Source organism: Syzygium oleosum, unplaced genomic scaffold (genome assembly GCF_021117445.2).
Source record: "Syzygium oleosum isolate NSW1041296 unplaced genomic scaffold, Sole_v2.1 Sole_v2.25, whole genome shotgun sequence".
Lineage (NCBI taxonomy): Eukaryota > Viridiplantae > Streptophyta > Magnoliopsida > Myrtales > Myrtaceae > Syzygium > Syzygium oleosum.
Window position 1 is genome coordinate 4,148,212 of NW_026607509.1, and position 22,825 is coordinate 4,171,036.

General features: G+C 42.2%; 5 protein-coding genes across 7 annotated transcripts; 3 read left to right on the plus strand and 2 right to left on the minus strand.

Annotated features, from left to right (window-relative positions):
- Positions 1–273: 273 nt before the first annotated feature.
- On the plus strand, positions 274–2,087 carry LOC115667824 (uncharacterized). Its single transcript, XM_030589367.2, has 3 exons — positions 274–422; positions 857–1,183; positions 1,617–2,087. The coding sequence occupies exons 1-3, from the start codon at positions 344–346 to the stop codon at positions 1,760–1,762; spliced, it is 552 nt and encodes a 183-aa protein (XP_030445227.1). The 5' UTR covers positions 274–343; the 3' UTR covers positions 1,763–2,087.
- Positions 2,088–4,159: 2,072 nt separating this feature from the next.
- LOC115671584 (uncharacterized) lies at positions 4,160–7,620 on the minus strand. The gene is made up of 6 exons (XM_030593218.2): positions 7,441–7,620; positions 5,984–6,570; positions 5,681–5,873; positions 5,223–5,287; positions 4,898–5,108; positions 4,160–4,680 (listed from the first exon to the last, which is right to left on the minus strand). Exons 1-6 carry the CDS (start codon positions 7,618–7,620, stop codon positions 4,342–4,344), a joined length of 1,575 nt encoding a protein of 524 aa, XP_030449078.1. The 3' UTR covers positions 4,160–4,341.
- Positions 7,621–10,947: 3,327 nt separating this feature from the next.
- Positions 10,948–12,563, plus strand: LOC115671567 (heavy metal-associated isoprenylated plant protein 31). 2 transcript variants are annotated; one of them, XM_030593198.2, is made up of 3 exons: positions 10,948–11,070; positions 11,245–11,326; positions 12,099–12,563. In XM_030593198.2, exons 1-3 carry the CDS (start codon positions 11,065–11,067, stop codon positions 12,428–12,430), a joined length of 420 nt encoding a protein of 139 aa, XP_030449058.1. In that variant the 5' UTR covers positions 10,948–11,064; the 3' UTR covers positions 12,431–12,563. The 2 variants fall into 2 exon arrangements, with proteins under 2 accessions (XP_030449058.1, XP_030449059.1); XM_030593199.2 differs by having other exon boundaries at positions 10,998–11,066.
- A 2,218-nt stretch (positions 12,564–14,781) lies between these two features.
- On the plus strand, positions 14,782–15,932 carry LOC115671389 (heavy metal-associated isoprenylated plant protein 39-like). Its single transcript, XM_030592937.1, has 3 exons — positions 14,782–14,937; positions 15,044–15,122; positions 15,334–15,932. The coding sequence occupies exons 1-3, from the start codon at positions 14,929–14,931 to the stop codon at positions 15,561–15,563; spliced, it is 318 nt and encodes a 105-aa protein (XP_030448797.1). The 5' UTR covers positions 14,782–14,928; the 3' UTR covers positions 15,564–15,932.
- A 3,243-nt stretch (positions 15,933–19,175) lies between these two features.
- LOC115671555 (pentatricopeptide repeat-containing protein At3g60050-like) lies at positions 19,176–22,346 on the minus strand. Of its 2 annotated transcripts, XM_030593179.2 has the most exons (3): positions 20,322–22,346; positions 19,646–19,736; positions 19,176–19,536 (listed from the first exon to the last, which is right to left on the minus strand). In XM_030593179.2, exon 1 carries the CDS (start codon positions 21,866–21,868, stop codon positions 20,408–20,410), a length of 1,461 nt encoding a protein of 486 aa, XP_030449039.1. In that variant the 5' UTR covers positions 21,869–22,346; the 3' UTR covers positions 19,176–19,536; positions 19,646–19,736; positions 20,322–20,407. The 2 variants fall into 2 exon arrangements, with proteins under 2 accessions (XP_030449039.1, XP_056158991.1); XM_056303016.1 differs by having other exon boundaries at positions 19,176–19,736.
- Positions 22,347–22,825: the final 479 nt, after the last annotated feature.

Consider the following 22,825-nt stretch of genomic DNA (forward strand, 5'->3'; position numbering starts at 1 on the left):
CCGAAGGCCTGTGCCTTTGAGACAGAAACTTCCGCCGTTGATGGCGGTGTTTGACTGGTGATGACCGCCTCTAACGGCATCGCCTGGCTGGCCATGGAGTCGTAGCCAAGAAAGACCAACATGCACATGCGTCTAAACTAGGATTCAATCTACAAGACTTCACTGTCACAGTTGTTCTCCTTCTTTTTCAAACTTGAATACCTTAATTTCTCTCTTTAGTCACCCTCCGACACGCATATATATACACTCAAAACGTTCGTCCTAGCTCGGACAGAAGCATAACACTTCCCACTAAATCTTGTTTATCTCTTAATTCTCCTTCTTCCGTCAAAAGCGCTTCCAAATGGCTTCGAGTCTGAGCTTTAACACTCTTGCTGTGATCCTCACTCTTACACTCGCCGTCTGCGTCACCAGAACACTAGGTACACACCACTATTTCACACCAGCCCGTTTCAATGTCGTTAAGGATCTTTGTTAGGCATATCATGTAGGAAAAAGTCCTTACGAGCCTCGGAAGACGTGTGTTTAATTAGTTCGCATTTGCTAATATATTTTATGCATTTCATGGACTAACGACACTTATAGCGAACTTTTTCTGCAGACACTGAACTTAATAGAAACTTGGCATATAAGAGATTTTACTAAAATACACTTGTAGCCGAGGGCAAGAGAAAGAAAGTTTACATGAAATTTCAGATGATATTTTCTATGATATTTAAAAGTAATAACAAATGCCAAGGTACTTACACTTGCAGATCGTTGGAATGCATGTTCCTTTATATGCATGTTATGTTGAAATCTAATTTTTGGTAGGACATGTGCGAACTAATACAATCTGATGGAATAATCCATGCAGGAGGAATAGTGTGTGAAAATCTCGACCACGACTCATGCGCATTCGCAGTGTCATCCCCCGGCAAGCGTTGCGTGCTGGAGAAGCAGGTGAGAAGGAGCGGGGAGGAACCATACACTTGTCGCCAATCAGGCATTGAAGCCGGGGGCCTGAGGGACTACATTGAGACAGATCAGTGCGTCGAATCATGTGGGGTTGAGCGTAGAACTCTAGGAATCGCATCAGATGCTCTACTGGAGCCTCGCTTTGCACAACAGCTTTGCTCGTCCAAGTGCTATGGAAGTTGCCCTAACATTGTCGATCTCTACTTCAATCTTGCTGCGGGTGAAGGTAACAGAAAAATGGTCATATACGTTGCAGAGTGAATCTTCTTAATTATCAATACTGTTTGAAGGAATCCATTTTATAAGAACTCTCCCTCGCGCAGAAATTACTTAACAAAAGGACAACAACCTGACCTGACAAATGTAAACTATCGATCTTAATATGTGGGGCTGCAAAGGTTATAAGTTATGATATATGAAAATATGATGATATTAACGAGAGCAAAATATATAGAACAGATGACTAGCCATGGTTCTACACACCGTGAAAGATTGAATTGCATTAGTTCAAATGCATTTCTTCTCTGGATTTGATACCAAAGTACATGCACACTCGATTTGTCCGGAGAAAGTCGAGACATAATGACCAAGCTCTCGGTTTTCTCTATTTTTAACATACGAATCTCATAGGTTTTCTCCCCTTCTGCTGCACTGTGCAGGAGTGTTTCTTCCTAAACTCTGTGAAGCGGGGAGAGAAGACACCCGGAGAGGAATGGCAGAGATCCGGAGCTCAGGCATGGCTGCTCCAGGGCCGATGATCCACCCCGTCAAGTTTATCGTCGCCCCGGCAATGTCTCCTTATTAATCGACTTTCCTCAAAACCGATCAGATGTGGAAGTTTGCAGGCCTTGGTTCAGAACAGACGTACTACGATGTAGTAGATCGGTTTGATCAAAAAGTAGATACCCGTCTTCGAGTGCTGCGTTAACGTTCTGGCGTGTGTGCATGCATGGCTTTGACGGGCGAGCTTTAATCTATAGAGTCCTTATAATTAAGAGTGTGTATGTAGGATCAGTCACCCAAGCACCGGTCCATAATCCAGATAATGTGTATGGGATCGTCTTCCATGTATTATCGTGGTGAAGATATATCTTCAGATTGGATGAATAAATGGTCCGCTTTTGTTCGTACATAGATGCGGTTCAATGCATCGTTGACCACACATCATTATTATGATCCAATAAACCCTAACGTGGCAGGCCGTGTCAAAAAAATATGCTCGTGACATGGCGATATACGTGACGAAAGAATTATATTGAGCAGATTTTTTTGAAAGTTCAAGAACTGGATTGAAATAAATAAAAGTTTTCTGACCTAATGGAACATTGAAGTAAAATTCAAGGATTATCTATGTAATTACATCAAAAAATATAATGGGACCTCTATGAAAATCATAGAAAATCAAAAAAATCAAAAGAAAAATCTTCCATGGAAAAACATTGCAATTAGTAACTTTTTTAAATTGGTAGGATAGATATTATCCAGATAACAAATAGTTATAATGAATTACTTCTATTAATGAGCATCCAAACTATTATAGGGAAAATTGTCAAAAAAGTCCTAAATCTATTGTACGGCGGCCAATTCAGTCCTAAACCTTTTAATTTTGCCAATTCAGTCATAAACCTTTCTAATTCTTGCCAATTCAGTCCTTTCGGCCAACTTTGGCCGGCCGGCGCTGACATGGCAATTTTTTATCATTTTTTTTTCAATTTTTTAATCTTTTTTTTTTCTTTTTTTTCTTTTTTTCTTCCTCTGGCCGGTCCGGCGACCGGCGGCCGGCCAGAGGGGAGGGCCGGCGAGGTCGACCTCGCCGGCCTCGCCGCTGCTGAGGCGAGGCCGACCTCGCCGTCGCCCGGGTCGACCTCGCCGTCGCTGGGTCGACCTCGCCGTCGCCTAGGTCGCGACGGCGAGGTCGAGCCTCGCCCATCCGGCGAGGGTCGACCTCGCCGTCGCAACCCAAGCGACGGCGAGGTCGGCCTCGCCGTCGCGACCGTGCAACGGCGAGGTCGGCCTCGCCGTCGCGGGCCTCGCTCGCCAGCCGGCCGGTGAGGTCGACCTCGCCGTCGCCCGGGTCGCGACGGCGAGGTCGACCCGAGCGACGGCGAGGTCGACCTCGCCTCGCAGCGGCGAGGCCGGCGAGGTCGACCTCGCCGGCCCTCCCTCTAGCCGGCCGCCGGTCGCTGGTCGCCGGACCGGCCAGAGGAAGAAATCAGAAAAAAAAAAAAAAAAAAAAAAAAAAGATTAAAAAAGATTAAAAAGTTGAAAAAAAAAATTGCCACGTCAGCGCCGGCCGGCCAAAATTGGCCGGAAGGACTGAATTGGGAAGAATTAGAAAGGTTTAGGACTGAATTGGCAAAATTAAAAAGTTTAGGACTGAATTGGCCGCCGTACAATAGGTTTAGGACTTTTTTGACAATTTTCCCAACTATTATATCTTCAACTAGATTTAAAAGCACAAAAAAGTTTATAAAATAAAACATATTATAACTATACTTAGTCGATAAATTTAAAATAACATGTTGAACTTGCCAATGGAAAAAACACATTGAAGTTTCTGATTATTAATGCTTTATGAGATAATTCTTATGCTTTATGAGACCATCATATTCAATTACATTAAATGAAAAGCAACTATTGATTAAAACTTTAAGGAATCATTAATTTATCACGCACCATTAGTGAAATTAAGTAAACGCGACACTTGAATGGAAAAGACGTTTTATTTTGGATTCACTTTTCCTGCAACAATTTCACATAGTTAGATATGCAAAACCCTGCAGTCAAATGGTGAACTGTTTTTATTTTGACTTCGGTAAAAGTGATTGTGGTAATAACTATAGGCGATGTTTCAAATTTATTTTTTTTATTTACTGAGAAAATAGTTATCAACTTGTTTGTTGTTAATCTATTTATTTTTGCGCGGGGCAATTTTTTAGTATACATTGATACGTAGCCCTATGTGCACATGCGCACTCAATGGAGAGAAACATGTAGCGAGAAAGTTCTCAAACTCCTCTGCAGAGAACCATTGTGAAAACACATGATCTTTTTGCTTCTCTCTTTTTTTCCAAAATCTTACTGATGCAGCTAGATGATGGACTGACGTTTTTTTACAAAACATACATATAATTCCCGCAGTTCACTATAATAAGCCTTACACATGCTGTGTGCATCTGGAAACAGGGGAAGGTGACTCAAATATCTGAATATCCTGGTATTATACCTCATCTTTGTATGAATCTAAGAATACGGTGTATATGTTGCTTATCTGCTATTGCTGTTAAGTTGAAAAGACTTTAGATGTGCCGCAAAAACGAATTCATCGTACACGTACGCGAAATGTACAAAGAGCCGACTTTTCTAGGACTTGTTTCGACCGTCTCAGTATTTGTTCTCCCATATCTCCACTTGCTTGATCGAGTTCTCTTTTCTTCTGCGGATCGCGTAGAGCGATTGAGCATCATATGGACGAGGCAATTTGCAAGGATATGTATCGGCAGGTCCCTTCACCAGCGATTCTTCCATGAACTTCTTCTCCAACCCGTCGGCCTGGCAAGCCATGTGCTCGGAGCAGAATTTCACTGCGTTCTTGGGCACAACGGGTTTGAACCTCAACAGCTTGGCGTACTCATTCAACAGATGAAACATGTAATCATACACCAAGTCCATCCTCAACTCTTCTAGTACAAAAGTGCTCGCCGCTTTCCCAAGGGCCTGTGCCTAAGTATCGGAAAAATAGTTGAATAAGGAAAGCTATTTGATGTAAAAGACCAAGTTCAATCCTGATAAAGAAAGTCCGGTCCACAGTGATGATCCGAGAGCCAAAATCATATGCAGCAATTATTATGGCAGGGGAACTTGTTGTATTGCATTGAAAAGTACAGTAGTGTTGGTATCTAATGAACTAGCTAAATATTACAGAATTTAGAAATATTACCTTTTGCTTGTGGCTGTTTCCCCAGTCCACGGCAAACTTAATGGATCTGCACTTGTCATCCTCCCTAATGGGCCAGTAGTGGTGGACCGGCATCAAACCTCTGGTGAAGAAGTCGTAGTAATGGGGCTTGACCACGAAAGTGACCGAATCACAAGCCAGGATATACTTTTCACTGACAGACCACGCCGAACCTTCAATGTATATTTTGTATCTGTTTATAACGGAGCAAGATGTGCGAATCAGTACAAAGGAAGAACAGAAGCGAGACAGAACTCAAAAAAACTACAAGATCTGGAGAGAAGTGAACGTGAAGATTCGGTTTAACCTGTGAATGCATTGGTTTGCCAAGTCTGACTGTTTGTATCCTTGCTTTGATTCTCGGATCCAATCCTGCATATAGTATTCTGCTCTTATCATAATGCTCCGCATGACTGACTAACTGTTATGTAGATATAGCGGGATCTATCTTGTCCAGTTGTTTTACTAAAAGAAAGTTGAAGATGAAATGAATATGTAGCTACCAAACGGTCTCTAAAGCTCCATAAACAACGACACTTCTATTTGAGAAAATGGTTTGACTTCAGTTCATAAGTGCATTGCTCTCTTTCTCTGCTGCCATTACAAGGCACAAGTTTGTTCAAGTTATCAACTACAGCCTACACCACCGATCTTTTTCAAAACCACACAGAAACCGTCTTCTTTTATTTCTGAAAGCATAACTCATTACATTAGTCTTATTTCAAGCCACAGCCCAAGAACCACATTTGGATGTCATATATTTACCTGCTCAAAAACACGAGCATTCCAGTCTTGTTTGGCAGATACATTGCATCTGAGAAGGTCTTGCCTGGTGGCAGCAACAGCCGGATTTCCCTTCCAATAAGCATGAGGTTCCCTGTCCATCCATTTAACCCTCTTGTTGCCTTCTTTGAGGTCCCTTGATAAAGACTCCCACGGTTTTATATTAACCTCAGGCCTACACAGCACGGATCACATCACATGTGACTTACCCACATCTTTTAGTAATGTTCGTCACACCAAGACCCATGATAATAATTTCAAAGAAGGGAACGGAAGTAGTCTTACCAGCCCCAGAAGGACCAATCAGGGAAGACAATGTCAAGCGTGGCATCGTCTCCACAGTACCTAAACAAAGGTGGCGGGCTTGTGGCATTGGGCCCGCGGTATAGCCTCGAATGAACGACCGGCCAGTCGACGCAGTCAAACATGAGCTCCAAGTCGGGCACTTGACCCGGGTACCTCCGCAGCAGCTGCAGGATCCCCCACAACGTGAACACATCCCTCGTCTGAAACGACTTCTGATACGTCTCCACGTAGGCCCTCCCGCCCACGATCGCCAGCCTGAAGTTGGCGGTCCTCCTGGCCCGCTCCACCGCGTCCCTCGTGATGCCCGTGCGGGCCCACGGCTTGAGGTCCTCGTGGATCCATCGGAAGTACTCCGGGCACGCGGCAGCCGACGAAGGGTCGAGGCCTTGCTCCGGCCGGAGAGAAGCGGGGTAGTTGGAGGGGCATGTTCGGTTGGGGCTGTAGGAGGCGCAGTCTAGGGGGATCTCGAGCTTCTTCCGGGGCTTCTTGGGGATTGCAGGGGGCTTGCGAGGGTACACGTGGCTGGTGGCAATGTTGACGATGGACCTCGGTGCCGCACTAATAGACTGTCAAGTGTCAACATAGAGAGCACACCAGCATCGATGAGTGTCCAGTGCACTAATTGAACATGCTTATCTTGGAATTATCTAGATTACAAAGTACTAATTACACGGTTAAAAGCATTGAGAGTGCAGTGTTTCCATCATTAGTTCACGACACCGATGATCAAAGTTAAGAATCCCGTGGGCCAGGCAGATTCCTTAGAAATGGGTTGACAATGGCAGGCAGAAACAGTTGTCGCGGGACCCCACACACGAGCAACTTTTGGACATAAGAAATTCTACGGATGTATAGGAAAATCAGGCGGTAATCATGGAACGAGTCGGTCAGTTCCGTCCCGATTACTGACAAACGAGGAGAAGACACGCGTCCCCGAAACCGACCCGACCTTGGCTCGGTCACCGACACCGTGCGTCGCGTGTCACGACCCACTCACTACCCGAGAGCTCAATTATTTTTTTGCAAGAACCCTATCAAACTAAAAGCGTGAACAAAATAGCGAGAATGGTTTCTAGATCGTTCGACATGTTCCCCTACACGCCCTAGATCGACGGTGACTACTGACCGGAGCTGCTGAGCGATGCTGCAGAACAATCGGTCATGGCTTGGGAAATCGTGACCATCGAAGCTTATTCACGAAGAAGTCTTTTTTTGTTCTTGTTTTTTCCATGTAAACACACAATGGTTCATTGATGTAATTAACAAAAGGAATGAAAGAGACCCATGTGACAACTGATTTGCAAAGAGTTGAAACTGCAGATGGAGTGATGAACTGCGAGTGGGCATGTCATATCAGAAGTTTGGTGAAAATAAATGCTATTGGTGATTAAAAAAAGGTGAAGGCATTTGACAAATTAGGGAAGAGACGTACTTACAGAGGAGGAGGAGGAGTCGAGGAGGCGCGTGGAGAGGAACGCGCTGACGAGGAGGAAGGCGACGACGAGGAAGACGGCGGAAGAGCGAGCTGGGGACTTGAGGAAGGGCCTGCAGATCGAGTCCGAGAAATGACGGAAAACCCCAGATCCATACCACACGTACCTCTGTACCCTATGCATGATTGTTCCCTTCTCGCTCTCCTACTCACTTTCTAAATAAGACCCACATGATCATCCGCCGAGATCTCCAAACTCTCTTTCGGCGAAGCTGTTCTGTTCCTGGATTAATAATGCTCTGCTGGGAAGCTTTTGCTTGACCAAAAGAAGTCTTTTTGGAGTGCAGAAGGACACAGAAGCTGAGACAAAAGTCTTTGGTGTCGTACCAGTAGGGGGGGAGGAAATCTTTCTCTCATCTGGTTGCAAAAGGGGAAGAAAAAGAAAGAACTGAGAGTTTGGATCTCGGAGGACTCAGCTTAGGCCAAAAAGACAAATTTACTGAGCTCCTGCTTAAAAAGGAGCAGGACTCCGAGAGGCGAGATCCATGTGCGGGCTGGCTTGGGATCCACAAAATGAAGGGTTGCGATCCATCCGTTTCAGTGGTTCCGTGTCCAGGAAGAAATTCAGTTGGATCTCGTGATTAATTATTGTAAAAGTCCGTAGGATTCCACATTCTTCTCTTCTTCATTGCTGACAGAATCGTATTTACAAATTGGCAGAGGACAAATAAAGGGTCTCTCGCCCGGGACAAACTCGAATGAGTAGAGAGAGAGAGAGAGAGAGAGAGGAATGTTGCTGCTGCATTTAATGGGTCTTGTGAGAACAAGTCCTAATGAACCGGTGTTCGGGCCCTCTCGGACAAGACTTTCCCTCTCTTTTCTTTGTTGTTGCGAGGTCAAAGCACGCTCGAGTCGTTTCAGCGGGCGATTTTTGGAAGAAGGCTTCCCTTTGCGGAGAAGAGGCCCGGACGGGGTGAGTGGGTGCTGTCCGAAAGCAGGCCCAAGAGGCCGAGAACGAGCACCCCAGTCAGTGGCACGTGATGCAATTCTTTTCCAGTTTCGGGGGGCTTTCTGTTTGTCTCTCCCTGTCTGAACAAATCTAGCATTTACTTCTCTGGTCGGAAACGAGCAGGACTTCTTCCTTCTGCAACGAATCTTGGGAGTCCTCGTTTTGTTTGCATCCTTTGAATGTTGAAGGGAATTTCTTCATCTACTTAAATAGGTCGTTGTAAATCGAGGTGTGTAAGATTCAACGTATTAACTGTTTGTCTTAGGAGTAACGTGGGGAAGAAAGTTTGAAATCTTTTTGTCTTACTTATTGGTAATGAGATGTGTTAAAATAATTGATCCAATTTCTAGGAAAATCTAGGATGCATATAAGGTTTCTTTTTCTGTAGAATTCTCCATAATAGTTTAGATGTGCGGCAAGTTTACTTACAATTAGGACTATATGCAGCTGTAAAGCAAATTGTGACGGTCAACATTTGTGACTTGAAAAAGGTTTAAAATCTGGCTGTACTTGCGCCGTGAAATCTTCTGAGGCGATTGTAATGCTCTACAAATAGAGATAGAAATGATCCGTGGAGAGAGCAGCAGAAGAAACCATAAACTATATGCCTTATAGTGTTCCGTTGAAATGCACGTGTGAGTTGTGTTAGAGAAGTCACGTATCAGAGAATCGGTATGGTGTAAAGCAGTTAATACATCTTAATTGGCTCATAACTCACTCATTGATTTAAATTTTTGAGTGAAGATAGGTACAACAAGATATGTTAATGGGCTCAGACTTGGACCCGCTCTTGGCGATCTCCTCGGATGAGTGTTTCTGGTTTCTGCTGCGTGCTCCCAACACCACCACCAGTTGTAAAACCCTTTTTCTAAGAACCAAAGATTCGCTTCCATTCTTGTTATTTAAACCCAAAGCTAACAAGATGATACGATAACGATAAAATTAACAAGACACGCATCATATTTAGTGGTGCGAAAAGGAGGATAACAACTTTCTTGAATCAAGGAGTTCCTATGGATGACATAATATGTAACGAACAGAGCCTTTTGCATAAACTTTCTGGTTTAGCGGATAGTGGAAACATTAATTCTCAAGATCTGTGCATAATACAACATGTACTAGTGTTTATCACAACCTTCCAGAAATGAGCCTTTGGTCTTCGGCATCATTTAAAGAAATGTTGGTGCTTTTCATTTTCTAGTTTACTCGTTTCTTCCCCCTTTCATTTGCTCTCGCAATTACCTTAACGGCTAATCAGCTAAAAAGACTGAGAAATCTCTTTCCCTTTCCTTAATCACTGATTCAAATGCCCAGCCAGTGTGATTGATTTGTTAGGACTATGTTGCCAGAACAACAGTCATAGTAGATGCTTTGTTTGTTATGGACCCAAAAGGCTGTCGAATTTCAGAGTGGCAGGACCCCAGCTACAGCAACCGTGTCGTTTCTACAAAGGAACAACTGGATTACAGAGATCATTATGGTCCCAAAGCAAGGGCAAAACCTACCACATCCTTGCATCATCGCTCTCTCTTTCTCTCTCATGAGTTCCCGAGGGGCAGAAGGGCAGAAGAGACAATTTTGGGGTGAACTCTTTTCGTTCTTGTTCTGCCTCTGTTCCAACTCCAACGTAATGCAGCTTTTTGAAGAGAGAATATAAGCACCATCATCAGTCATCAACATCAACACCAGCCTTGTGCTCGCTCATCTTGGACCGTCCGAATATTTTAGCTGGTGGGTCGTGTTGTGTTTTCCTCGGTCGATATATCACCAACTTTGCCGACTAATCATGAGCTTGAGCAGTAAACACAGAGATGGTGACGTTGTGCAGAAGATGAACTCCAAAGTTGGGAATACTGCCTCTCCAGTCGTCAGCCTCTGTCCCCAACACGACCCTTGTTCAGGAAAAGCAAAAGAAGAAAAAAAGCTAACTAGAGAGAGAGAGAGAGCAAAAGGAGTTTCGCTTTTCTCAAGATTTTTCCCCCGTATGTAGAAGTTAATTCAACGTCTCAGTGAGAGTCTTTGACTATTTCTTGACATTTAAGTGTAAGCATTATGATGTTATAGTATAATCTTCAGATGAGATGAATATAAGGCGATAGACTCGGCCACATCTTCGTTTCTTTTCCCCCTTGTTTTGGTTACTAAAGGGAGCCACTGTCCGACATCACAATCTTGTTTTAGATTCAAATGGAGGTTCGCGATGGCGTGATGAATATATGGGCCACAATTATAATGTTTGGCACTTCGGAGTAGTTGTCATGATTTCAGAGAGAACATGGCAAACCAGGCACACTTGATGCTTTTTCTCTCTTGGACTTGGGGTTGGGCCTGCCATTGCATGAGAACTTAATTCACGATTTCCCACTCCATTGCACGCGTGACACATCTCTCTCAATCTCTGGTTTTGGATTTTTAAGAACCCAACGATGCATGCCTTCGTTCCCAGGATAGCCGTTTTAAATTAATGACTCCTCTCTCTCTCTCTCTCTCTCTCTCTCTCTCTCTCTCTCTCTCTCTCTCTCTCTCTCTCTCTCTCTCTCTCTCTCTCTCTCTCTCTCCACGGAGAAAGGTTTCAAGAACCCAAAGGGCTTCTGAAAGCTTCTTCATACTCTTAGCACTATGTCTGTGAGTCTCTCTCTCTCTCTCTCTCTCTCTCTCTCTCTCTCTCTCTCTCTCTCTCTCTCTCTCTCTCTCTCTCTCTCATATTCACAAACACACACACAGTCAATACTGCCATAGGAGTTCTTAAATTTATATTAAGGTTAACTGAAGATAAGACTGATCAGGGAAAAATTGCAGATGATGGTGGAAGTGCGAGTGCCGAACCTGGACTGCGAGGGATGTGCAGCTAAGTTGAAGAGAGCTCTCTTCAAGCTCAAAGGTGCAAATATTCTGCTTCATTTCTTCACACATTGCTATCTTATTGTATAAGATGGTCCTTTTGGTGCGCTCATGGAGGCTCGATTCTGTCTGAATATAGGAGCTGCCATTTGCCCAAACTTCTAATGAGCGAACTCACGATAAATCTGACGTACTTCTTGACATGACTGAAGAAGACTGACCTTTCTACTTCTTCGATGCTTGAGTCCTCACTAGACTACTATGCTCTATGGATATAGTTTTCATCTTCTTGGACATGAAGCTCTCCTACATGTACCATACGTGCCACCATACACACCCAAATGCCTTTCTCTGCAAGTCAAACTATGATTAGATATTTTAGCAAATAGGTTTTATTCGAGCACTTGATTGGTGAGCAGCACGTTACTTCGTGACTTAACATTATAAGTCTCAGTATTTCCATCATTATTCTCCTTTTTTCTCCTAGGCTGTTGTCTTGTGAAAACTTGTCACCCTTAGTTGTCACGTGATTATGTTCCACGCGATAATTGACATAATTAAAAGTCGCGTGTCTTAACTTCTAAACAATGTTGAATAATCTCAGGATGACCAAAACTATCAGTCCTCTCTTTGTGGAAATCTTCATAGACATTTTAAACCAAATTATCATTCCTAAACCAAGCCGTCCACTTAATTGTGCGTATCTGTTAGTTATACATATAGTGAATGGCACTAGCTACTAGCTTTTTCTCTAGTCGAAACCCCGAAACTATGCGACCTTTCTCGCTGATCGGGAAAACCCAACTTTTCAGGAGTAGAAGAAGTGGAGGTGGACATGGAGATGCAGAAACTGACCGCCAGAGGCTACAGATTGGAGGAGAAGAAGGTGCTGAAGGCCATTAAAAGAGCAGGGAAAGCGGCGGAGCCATGGCCTTTTCCGGGGCACTCTCATTTCGCTTCGTTTTATCAATACCCTTCTTACGTAGTCAACCAATACTACTATGATGCCCACAGGATCGGAGCTTCTTCCGGCGTCCACACTTTCTTCCACACTCCCGCAGTCTACTCAGTCGCCATCGCCTCCGATGAGGCCTTCGCTTCTCTCTTCAGCGACGATAATCCACATGCTTGCACCATTATGTGAAATTAACTAGTTCTTGCTGCTTTGAAGTTAGTTTTGCTCTCGGTATTCCCTTTTGAATTCGGTTCGTAGAGACAGAAACTCTAGTCTGATGGATGTTCTATTATATTCAAGATTGTTAGTTTTGACAGATTTAGTTCTCTTGGCAAGAACTTTGATTGCTCGCGCGGGTACTAGCTAGCTAGGGGTTGTGTCAAAAGTCCATAATAACATGAACAACCGAATCAAACCGGTTAGGTTTGCTTAAAAAAAAGGGAAATATGCTTGTTTCCAACCATATAAAACATAGGTTGACACCTTGAATCAATTCGACTGCGATAGACTCGATTGATTTGGTTCTATTCAATTGATATTCGGGCAGTTGTCAATGTTCTTGAAAATGAATCATGTAAAAGTTTCATCTTCTTTACCTCGCGCGTGATGTTTTTTTCTCCTCCTTATGATGTCTTTTGAGTCGATTTCTTCCCCAACATCCAATCAAAACGAGATGAAGGGTGAAAATCTTGGTTGGCCTGGACTGCCGAGTGGCGATAGTCAAATTTCTTTCCCAGCTTTAATTATTTAGGTACTTTTCAAGAAATAGTCGACATTTTCGTACCGAATAAAAATTAAGATCATCTTAGATTAATGCTGGAATATGGAAAATTGGGTTTGAAAATTTGTCCTTCTCCTATGATGTATCATTGTCACAAAGCCATCTTGACGACTCCATTTCTGGTGTGGAGAGCCGTTGAATTTGATTCATTCATTAACAATAAAAGGTTTGTTCCGAACTAAGTTAGTAAAACACTCGTACTTTTACGCTCTTTATGCGTATGCATGCAATTTTCAAAAAAAAAAAATCTTCTTTCGCAGCTTTGCTAAATTTGTGAAAAATACCTGTTCTTTTGGAGTGTAACATAGTATACACGTATAAAACATATTATCACGTTATATTATCCATCAAAGTTATGATTCTAATGGGACATAAAACACCAGTAAATATAGTTTTCTTTTGATTTCTCATCAGACAACAGAAAGTAGCAATACAATCTATGGTGCTCTTTATGATATGTAATTTATTCTCATGTATTATGTAATTGGCATAAACTCATACTAACATCATTTTTATATATATATTGTTACAGTAAAGTCGAAATTTTGATACATACTTTTTAAAAAAGTAACAGTGTACACCCATATGTGTCACGGATCCTAAGATTTCCGTCCCATATATTACTCATAGAGATTCCGACTTCAAGGCCCATTATTCGCACATAATTGTCAAAGAAAGAATTTTCTGCAAATAACGTAATCTCTCTCGATCAATTCATAAATTTACCAACTTTCTCACTATTATTTGAGTACGAAATAAGTAGGTGCAAAATGTGCCAGCTCCAGATGACTCACTAGATTTGATGTCAGGGGTCCACCTATAAGCTTTAGGCCTATGAAGTAATCAGCATCGTTGAATCATTCCAAAGGACTAGCAATATGATCTGTGGAGGTCTGGCTTCTTGTCTGAGACATACGACAGGGCAAAGACATCCGATAGACATTCATTTCATTGTACCCCGCAACGACTATTTTCTTATGGTTGAATATATGAATTTAATGAAAAATTTAACCAGAGTAGAAACTTGGCAAATCAACTTAAATCTGCTCCAGTTCTATTAACCATGGACAGAGACCCGTTGAAATATTGACAACTGCAAGGATGTGTTAGAGGGATGGATAATCCACATTCAATGAAGGTCGAATTCAATTGACGTCATCGGTCCGTGTGGATTTTAGAAAGCGGAAAAGCCCGCGATTGATTCCATAATTATCTTTTTATGGGGGATAATAACACAAATGATTTATGAACTTTAGCCCAATGTACAATATGGTCATTGAACCTTTAATTTGTTCAATATGGTATCGGGATTTTTTGTACATGTTCAATGTAGTCCTTGAACTATACGAAGATGTTCGATGTTATCCTTCCATTAATTCAATATCAGGAGCAACATTAAATATTTTCATATGGTTCGGGGACTAAATTGAACACGTACCAAAAGTCAACGGACCACATTGAACAAATTAAAAGTTAAGAGCCCATATTGCATATCGAGCTAAAATTTAAAGACCATATTAAACAAATTAAAAATTCATGAACTATATTACATATTTGATCGAAGTTCAATGACTATTTATGTCGTTTTCCCTTTATTTATTGTTTTGGCAGCGCCAAATTTGATTAGTATCAACTTGGGTCCCATGTCCGGCCCTCCCAACAAAAACAACAAAATGATCCTACGTAACGTTTGGCAGAAAAAGAAATACATGTGATGGCCCCTGAGGAGTGTATATAAAGCCTCGCTCATTTCGGTCGCACGTCCTTTGTTATTCCAACTCTCTCTCTCTCTCTCTCTCTCTCTCTCTCTCTCTCTCTCTCTCTCTGCCTCTCTCTCTCGTGAACCAGAACCCCTTTCACATTCTCTGTCAATTCAAGCGTGTCCGTATTGTCTTCCTCCTCCAGAATGGCGCAGGTACAGACTTTCCTCCGATCTCTAGTTCTGATCTTCGTTTTGGGTTTCTCTTAACTTCGATCTAATGTATCCATGTCCATGCATACTGTTTTGAATCATCCAACAGAAGGTGGTGTTGAAGATCATGACCATGACCGACGACAAGACGAAGCAGAAAGCCATAGAAGCAGCAGCCGACATATATGGTTAGCTAAGCTCCCCCCAGAAAGAACGAAAATTTCTTTTTGGTATTCTGAATCTTCCTGCTTGTGTGTTCATGAATCTTCCTGGACTTAAGTTCAAAGCGTTCTTCCTTTTGATTTTTCCAAGATTTTCTAAAGTCGACAGAAAGATCTTTTTCTTTTCTGGTATATTCGATCATGTCCTCCGTGGATTAAATTAAAAAAAAAAAAACAGGGGTGGATTCGATAGCGGCGGATACAAAGGACCAGAAGCTGACGGTGATAGGCCAAATGGACACGGTGGCGGTGGTGAAGAAACTGAAGAAAGTTGGGAAAGTGGACATAATTTCCGTCGGGCCGGCCAAAGAAGAGAAGAAGGAAGAGAAGAAGGAAGAGAAGAAGGAGGAGAAGAAGGACGACAAGAAAGAGGAAAAGAAAGACGACAAGAAATCCGACAAGAAATGAGCGAATCCTTATTACTTCCAAGCTTCTTCCTAATGCTATATAGTATATTTTGATGTATTCAACGTGGGATTGCTCTGAGAAAGCTCTTCTTTTTGTTTAGTTCCGGCCATGTAGAACCAGCCGAATAGGGTTAGCCATGTGGAGGTAGGCTGAGTGAGGAGGCATATACACATATTATGTGGTTTTACTTGTAATCATCCGATCTTGGGTAATGTTTCTTTCCTTTTGTTTTCTTGCGAGATCAATCTCCGCAATCGTCGCTGTCGATGTAAATAACCAGCGCACGTAGCCGAGAGAGATTGCCGTGCAAGAGATCTCTTCACTTTGTTGCGCTCGGAAAATGTTGATGCACTTAAAGTTTTGTGTTAATGATTGGGGTCCAGTGGTACGAGTTTCCTCTTCCTCCTTCCATTTGTTCAAGGGTCATTTTCCGTTCGAGTGTGGATTGATCGCATCTGTCCGAATGATCCGAGGGGATCACAGGCATCATCGCCTATGGCTGCTGGTAGGCCACACCACTTGTGCTCTGCTTGATTCACAAGCTACTTAAAATAATGTGTGGTGGCTCGCGTACCTTCCAGCGCGAGAAAACTATTGCATCGTGCGAAATTAATGTCTCTTGGTGTGAATTTACTGGATCCAAAGCTTCTCTTGGACACAACATCGCAGCCTGCTATATGGGCCGTCCAAAAGATGTGCAATTCAAAGGCGGAATCAATTGACAAAATGTGCCTGTTTTTAGTTAGTTCATGCATGTGACAACTTCTATCGTACATACACATCATAAGTTTTCACATCGCGCGCCAAATTTATTTTTCCCGCTGACCAGGTACAATACCTAGTCAAAAAGGGGTTTAATCTAAATTCTTATATATATTTCGACTGCGTATTAACCAATCACTTGTAGTGTAGCCAAAGACATAAAAGTTTTAAAATGATTTGTGTATCATAATAAGTACAAAACCGTCCGGTTCAATAGGAGTTGTTAATCCGTGTTACCTTCTCCTTTGCAAACCATAAGACATTTTACCAACTTCTGACTTGATTATGAAAGCGAAAAATAAATATGTTAAACATTTATGAAATGGTGAATAACTTTTAAATGACTTTACACGTCTTTAAACGCTCAATATTACACAACAGTCGAATTTCTAATATATGCTACCAAAAAGAAAGGGGTAATAACACCCAATCCCTAATTTACCAACTTCTCGATTTAATTTGCTTCCCCTCTAGAAACAAACTAACAACTCATACAAACCAAGGCTTTGTTTTGATAATCCAATTAAGTGTTGAGAATATAAAAAAAAATTGGCACTTAATAAGACTAATAAATATATTTTCAGGGATTTGATACCCATGTGCTATACTTGTGTACAAGTCCTATGCCTCTAGTTTCAATGGTGATCGCAGGAGCTCTGGCATCTCGCTAAATCACGAAGAGTTGAAGTTAGATCTGTTTTTGATCAATCTGTTTTGGTTGTCTCCGTACGGTGATGGTGTAGAGGACCGAACCTAGGTGCGCACTCCAACTAGCAATGCCATAGTTACTGGTGGAGGAATTTCGAGCATGTACTTATCACTGACGATGGTACAAGATCCAGTTATCGGCCGCCGATTATTTTGCTTGACAAATCCGTTTTTATAGAAAGAATGTGTGTTTAACGATACTGGTGCTTTGTTGATCCTCATTGTTTTTTGGATTTAGCTTTTTTTGTAGTATTTTGGACTTTACTCTGTTTCAATTTGCTTTGTTATGGAAGTCTATGTACTTCTCATATATCCTTTTAAACAATTAATACAATTTTCTTTCTACCAAAAAATATTCTTACTTATCCCATTAAATGATTTTTTATAGCTTGATTGATTCATTTAAGTCAATTCCAAAATAGTCCAATTAAATGTTGGAAAATAAGAAAATTCAGCATTTAATGAGATTATTCTCAAATGAATGAGAATAATCAAAAAAGGGGTTTAATCTAAATTCTTATCCATATTTCGACTGCGTATTCACCAATCCCTTGTAGTGAAGCCAAAGACATAAAGTTTTAAAATGATTTGTGTATCATAATAAGTACAAAACCGCCCGGTGCAGTGGGAGTTGTTAATCCGTGTTACCTTCTCCTTTGCAAGCCATAAGACATTTTACCAACTTCTGACCTGATTATGAAAGCGAAAAATAAATATGTTAAGCATTTATGAAATGGTGAATAACTTTTAAATGACTTTACACGTCTTTAAACGCTAAATATTACACAACAGTCGAATTTCTAATATATGCTACCAAAAAGAAAGGGGGTAATAACACCCAATCCCTAATTTACCAACTTCTCGATTTAATTTGCTTCACCTCTAGAAAAAAACTAACAACTCATACAAACCAAGGCTTTGTTTTGATAATCCAATTAAGTGTTGAGAATATAAAAAAAATTGGCACTTAATAAGACTAATAAATATGTTTTCGGGGATTTGATACTCCTGTGCTATGCTTGTGTACAAGTCCTAGCGAAAGAATTTCCAGCATGTACTCGTCACTGACGATGGTACGAGATCCAGCTATCGGCTGCCGATTATTTTGCTTGACAGATCCGTTTTTATAGAAAGAAAGTGTGTTTAACCATATTGGTGCTTTGTTGATCCTACTTGTTTTTTGGATTTAGCTTTTTTTGTAGTATTTTGGGCTTCAGTTAGTTCAATTGACAAACTGTGCCCGTTTTTAGTTAGTTCGTGCGACAACTTCTATCGTACGTATGCATCAGGAGTTTCACCTCGCATGAGAACAAGGGTACAAAAGGCAAAATATAGAGAGGTGGGATCGATTTCCTTCCGCATGTTACGTACAAGACCCACCATCACTTGCTCATGGTCATGGACCAATCGAGGTGACTTTGATTTGGTCACGAAGCACGCCCGCTTCCCCATTTCAACGCCAAATCTTCCTGCACATGTCATTTTCTTCGCAAAGACGTGCATGGGCCGACCCCTTTAGACATAAAGAAGTATATTTCTTTTACTTTTTTCTTTTTTCTTTTTAAATCAATTTGAGACTGTACTATAGACTTCGAGATAATATAAAACAAATGTCATGTTACGACGCACGACGGAGGTGCTTATGGCGTAGTGTAGCGAGAAACAGTTCGGAATGAACGATGGAGGCGGGCACGAGCACCGCGTACTAATGCTCAAGTTGGTGGGGTCATCTTCATGCTTTAACTTTTAGAATTCAAACCTTTGACCAGCCAGCCACCTTTCAAAACCCACCTCCAAAGCACGATCTTCTTAGATTCACGGTTCTCAAATAATTTGCCCGAAAAAAACAATATACAACCAAAATTTACAAAGAATCCATTCTCTTTCCTTCCCTTTATTGATCCTCCTGTTTTCTTTATTAGAGCGGATGTCCAACCAAAACAGTACGTACTGGACTTAACAGCTATGACTAACCTAAAGAAACAAGTTTCGGTTGATGTAATTGCACTCGGTATTTCGCCCAACGGTCTCGCAGACGTATGCGCACACACAAGAGATCTGGACGACAAGCTAGGCTCCCACGAGTTTGCAAGAATTTCACAGAGGAATATGAGAGTTAAGATTGCCTCAATAGAGGTTGGGTCGGGTAAATGACTTTGTAGATACTTGATTGCCATCTCAATTGAGATGCCTTTGACAATACAGAGGATGTGAACAACCCCACTGGGAGAAAAACAAGAAAATGCCTATGGTGTTCTAGCTTGTGTAATGTGCCAATCTAACCTTACCAACTAGGGGGATGAATGGTTTAGCAGGAGATTGAATAAAGGGCACTGCTCTTCAGTGAAAAGGAACAGTCATATAAACCACACATTAGCCAATTGGAATCTTGATCCAGATTGTTTGGCCATCTTGAAAGGATAATCTCAGCCATGAGACATCGCTAATGGGGATAGAGATGCTTCAATCCCCTTCAGGCATAAGTTTTGAGGGCTGCGTTATCCTATAGGTGTGTGCATAAAGATGGTGTCTTGATAGAGTATGTGAACACAGAAGGAAGGGAGCAGATCCCAAGTCGTAAGTGCCGATGTTCTGAGAAGACAAAAGCTTACCTGGTCTCACCAGACACGTCTAAATTAAGCTGCTAGCCCATCAGCATAGGCCCGAAACCTTCTGCACGGCTCTCTTGTAGTGGCAATAAATCTGAGCAAAATAACAGGCAGAGTTACTTACGATGATCTTTTAAATCTTCCCTAGCAAAAAGAAAAAATAATCTTATTCCCTTTTTGTCAAAGCAAAGACTCAATGAGTATATCTCTCTAAAATGCAACATAGGCAGAGGAGTCTTACTACTTCGGAGAAAAAGTTCTTACATCTCACCCTCTGGTTGTAGTCCTACAGAGGCTAATAATATCCAAACAGAGTGCTTAACATACATAAGATTCCTGCGACATGCGATGCAGCATTTTCATTTTCCATTACAAAATTAGCTGACATTAGAAATGCTTACAAAATGACCGTTAATATCCTGAACTCTTCAAGCACCCTAAGAATTCAAGCACTAAAACACTAAGAAATAAGCACAGATACTTCTGATTGAAATTGATATGAGAATGATGACCTTCCATCTACAAAGTAACGTGGGGTGAATAGCCCATTTGACCTAAATGAATCAATTAAAATGAGAAACCATATGCTGCCCTACAGAAATTTGGCATCAGACAATTACATAAATGAAATTCATTATGCAACAGCAGTAAATGTAGAATGAGAAAAGTCTATGCATACTTTACTCTGTGTCCCTGTTGTACACAATGTCTGTGGCACTGAATTCAAGTATCGCCCTGAGGATCCATCCATACATTGCACAAAACTTAACATCTCTTATAGCCCTTAAACTTTGAAACCAGGTGGACATACTGCCCCTTGTCCACCATGCGTCTTATTACCGAGTGAGCTTCAGGAAGCTTGCCGGCATTGCGCAGATAACTCACCAAAGTGCTGTATACAAGAAAATTAGGATTACAACCTCTTGCTTCCATTTCATTCAACACTGAACATGCCTTTGCAAAATTACCAGCCATACAATACCCACGAATCATGGAATTGTAAGTAAACACGTTTGGTAGCTGTCCATCAATAACCATCTTGTTGAACATTTCTACAGCTTTCTCAAGCTCCCCGGCCACTACATATCCTGTGATTAGAACAGTGTAACATACAACATCAGGCTTGCATTTATTTTTTATCATTTCATCAAAGAAATACTTGCAGGCATCTAAATTCCCTGCTCGGCTCAATCCATCCATCAATGTTGTGAAGTGAAGAACACTGGGATCAAGCCCCACTTCCCTCATGTGATTAAGGAGATTAAGAGCTGCAAGTGGCTTATCTCCTTTACCAAGGACATGAAGAAGTAGGTTATATGTATGAAAATCTGGAGAAAACCCACGCCTGCCCATCTCATCAAGCAATATGTGAAATTGATCCCATTTCCCTAGCCTATACTTTGCGCACATAAGTATGTTATAAGTTAAGATGTCAGGAGAAAGACCCTCAGTTAACATCTGCTGATAAACCCACTCGATCAATTTATACTGCTTCAGGGTAACAAGGGAATGCAAGATAGCATTATATGAATGTTTAAATGGCCTATAATTAAACACCTTGGACTTTATAAACCTCCCCACAACTGTCCTGGCCAAGCCAACCTCTCCGCACGTACATATCAATATATGAAATGTCCGAGCAGTCGTTGGAAATCCTTTCTCAATCATCTCATCGACTAGTCTCCACATTGCCTTGAACTCATCGCACTCTGCAAAGATCTTCATCATCAAGTGGTATGCATCTGTCGTATGCCTGTAATTCTCCTGCATACCCGACCATACAAAGAACTTATACCCCAGCTTCACGCACCTGCTCTTATTAGCAAACTCGGTGCTTCTCAATATGCCCAAAAGGACTTCCCTCACGAGAAGCCCCGAAACTCTTATCCGAAGTTCCTCTAAATATACCTTCACATCGAAACCCGGACCATCCTGTTGAAGAATCCGCAGGACTTTCTCCGCATCAACCCTCGCATTAGCACAGAAGTTCTGCCTCGTCGAGTAATATTCCTCGCCGCTCGATTCATACTCGCTTAAAATACGCGCATCGTCCATAAAGCAATCAGAATCGGTTACCCACATCTTCTTCAAAGGTTCCTCTACGCACTCGAATTCCTCTTTGATTTTACCGCCGCGGAAGCCACGGTCGCACAATGTTCGAGAGCTGAACTGCATATGCGAAATCTTCTGTACTATTCTGGGACCAAATAGAGCCCTAGAATTCATGCTTGGCGTACACAGAAGGTTGGGAAAATCCCATTATTTTCACTTGGCAGGATCCAACAAATACAATGAATCCAGCAAAAAATCGTCACTTCTGAGAATACAGAGATCCAATGTCTTTGCTTCGAACAACCGAAGAAGACCCAGTTGGATTGGAGCAAACAGACTGCTCCATTGGCCCGGAATGCGAAGCATGTGAGACCGAGTGAAGACTCCGAAGAAAGAGCCTAACGACAGAGCATCAAAAGTTCAAAACTTTGCAGGCGCAGACAGATCACCTGGGAGGCCGAAACCGTTGGCGGCGTCGGCGTCGGGGTTTTCAGAGGTGGGACTAGTCCGGCGACGGCGCTTGCGGCGGTGGGAAGGCGGAGAGGTGGAAGAGGCGACGGCACTGCTGGAGTGCGCTCGGGAGGTTTAAGAGGGATTTGCTGTTTGCTGGTGCGGTCTTGGAGAAGTTGGTCTCCGGGGGGCTGCTCGCTCGCGACGAGACACGCACCGAAAAGACGTAACTGGGAAAAGGCCCATCATTGAGAATGGGCTGGACCGTGGGCTTGAGGCCCACCAAGGCTTGAACTACGAGATAGTGTAGGGTAGGGGTATAAACGGTTCGGTTCAGTTTGGTTTGGTTTTTTTAAAAACCGAACCGTTAAACGTACAATCTTGAACCGAACCGAACCGATTTTCGCTCGAACCGAATATGAACCGAACCGAAAAATCAGTTTGGTTTGGTTCGGTTCGGTTCGATTCGGCTCAATTTTCAGTTTTCTTTTTTTTTTTTTTTAAGTGTGGAGAGGCGGAAGAGGGCATTCAGACCAGTTGCTTTCGCCCACTTCTCTCTCCCACAGCCCCCTCCCCTTGTTTCCTTTTTTCTTCTTTCTTTGGTACCCCTAGTGATGCAAGCGAGGAAGCAAAGCAAGAAAAGGGAAGCCGAAGAGGCACCACCACCACTTCCTCTGTTTC